The sequence below is a fragment of the Protopterus annectens genome, chromosome 8.part1 (genome assembly GCF_019279795.1).
Source record: "Protopterus annectens isolate FY-2018-M chromosome 8.part1, PAN1.0, whole genome shotgun sequence".
In the NCBI taxonomy this organism is placed as follows: Eukaryota; Metazoa; Chordata; order Ceratodontiformes; family Protopteridae; genus Protopterus; species Protopterus annectens.
In genome coordinates, this window is record NC_056742.1 from 356,919,390 (window position 1) to 356,920,731 (window position 1,342).

General features: G+C 37.2%; 1 protein-coding gene across 1 annotated transcript; it reads right to left on the reverse strand.

Annotated features, from left to right (window-relative positions):
* Positions 1–206: 206 nt before the first annotated feature.
* On the reverse strand, positions 207–1,010 carry LOC122810131 (olfactory receptor class A-like protein 1). Its single transcript, XM_044081605.1, has one exon. It carries the CDS (start codon positions 1,008–1,010, stop codon positions 207–209), a length of 804 nt encoding a protein of 267 aa, XP_043937540.1.
* Between the last annotated feature and the right edge of the window lie 332 nt (positions 1,011–1,342).

Genomic DNA, 1,342 nt, shown 5'->3' on the forward strand with positions numbered 1-1,342 from the left:
TAATTCTGACCCTTTTATGCATCTCCTTGCATAAGAAAGACTTAGACATAAAGGTAGATGAGACACAAAGCACCTTTTGGTTTTGGTAAAAATAGTTATTTTGAAGTGGAGGATAGTGATCATTGCTTATTTTTATGAATTTGCCACATAAAACACAGTTTGATTTAGTCCTAATAACTCCTCCATGTATATCCCTGGGTCTGATATCACTGTATGGAAGAAACTGCTTGTAGATGACTTAGCTGTGTTTTCACACAGGGTCCGATTTTATTCTGGAGTTTCTGGTTGAAAAGCAAAATGATGACTGGAAAAATTGTAGGAAAACAAAATGAGAGATAATGACGTATGTCAGTTATTTCCTTAAATGCCTCTCCCACTGCTATCTGATAAAACCAAATTGAGTTATCCAGTCCAAAAAAGAACACATACAAAACCACAAGTGTGACTATGGTCTTGGATGCTTGTTGCTCTGCGGTGGCCTCTTGCTTTCTTTCAGAGCTCCTCTTCCCTTTCATCTGCTTTCTGTGTCTGTGCAGAATTAACAGGATATAGGTGCTGGCCAGTGCCATTAAGATCACAAATACCAAGTCTCGAGAGAAGGTGATAAAGCCAATGGCTTGGAATAAAAATCGTGTTGGATATAGCACAAAGCAATACCCTAAGCTGAATGAATGGTTATCTGTTGCATTGTAGTAAGCCACTGGGTAGAGGGCAGCATTTAAACTAGATGTTAAACTTAACAGACTCAGAAAGACAATGACAGGCGTAAGATATTTCTGTAATCGAATTTTAAAATAAAGCCATCTTACAGAAGAGGAGGCTAGAGTAACACACTGGAAGCAGCTGAGAAGACAGGTCAGGCAGATGGCTAGGCCCCTGGAGCTTCTGGCTAAAAAAAGGTCTGCCCTGCAGTCACTGTCTGTGTAGGTGAATTTCCAGTAAAAGATGAAGATGGCATGGGGAAGACCCAGTGTCATGAGAAAAATAAAATTTGATGCTGCTAGGTTCATAATGATCAGTTCAACTGGCAATATTTGCCTATCCTGATAGGCAAGAAACGCCAATGTCAGCAGAATGAATAAATTGCCAAGAAGTCCGAAGATAACTGTTAGCAGAAAAATTACTCCTTTTATTACATTGTTTAATTCCATTTTGTTTCTTTCTGGTTAATATCTGTTTATGAAACTGAAGGAAAACATGTAGTATTAAGTAAAGGAACATACGCTAAAATAATATAAATGTAAAAACAAAAATTTATGTGAAATTTATTAGAAGTAAACCAGAGAATACAACATTTTGCAGCTTTTTACAAACATTGCCTTTCTAGTAAAGCAACAGTAAA

Excerpts from the sequence above, each read along its gene's own strand:
- LOC122810131 (XM_044081605.1), bottom strand. The coding sequence starts at position 1,010 with ATGAACCTAGCAGCATCAAATTTTATTTTTCTCATGACACTGGGTCTT.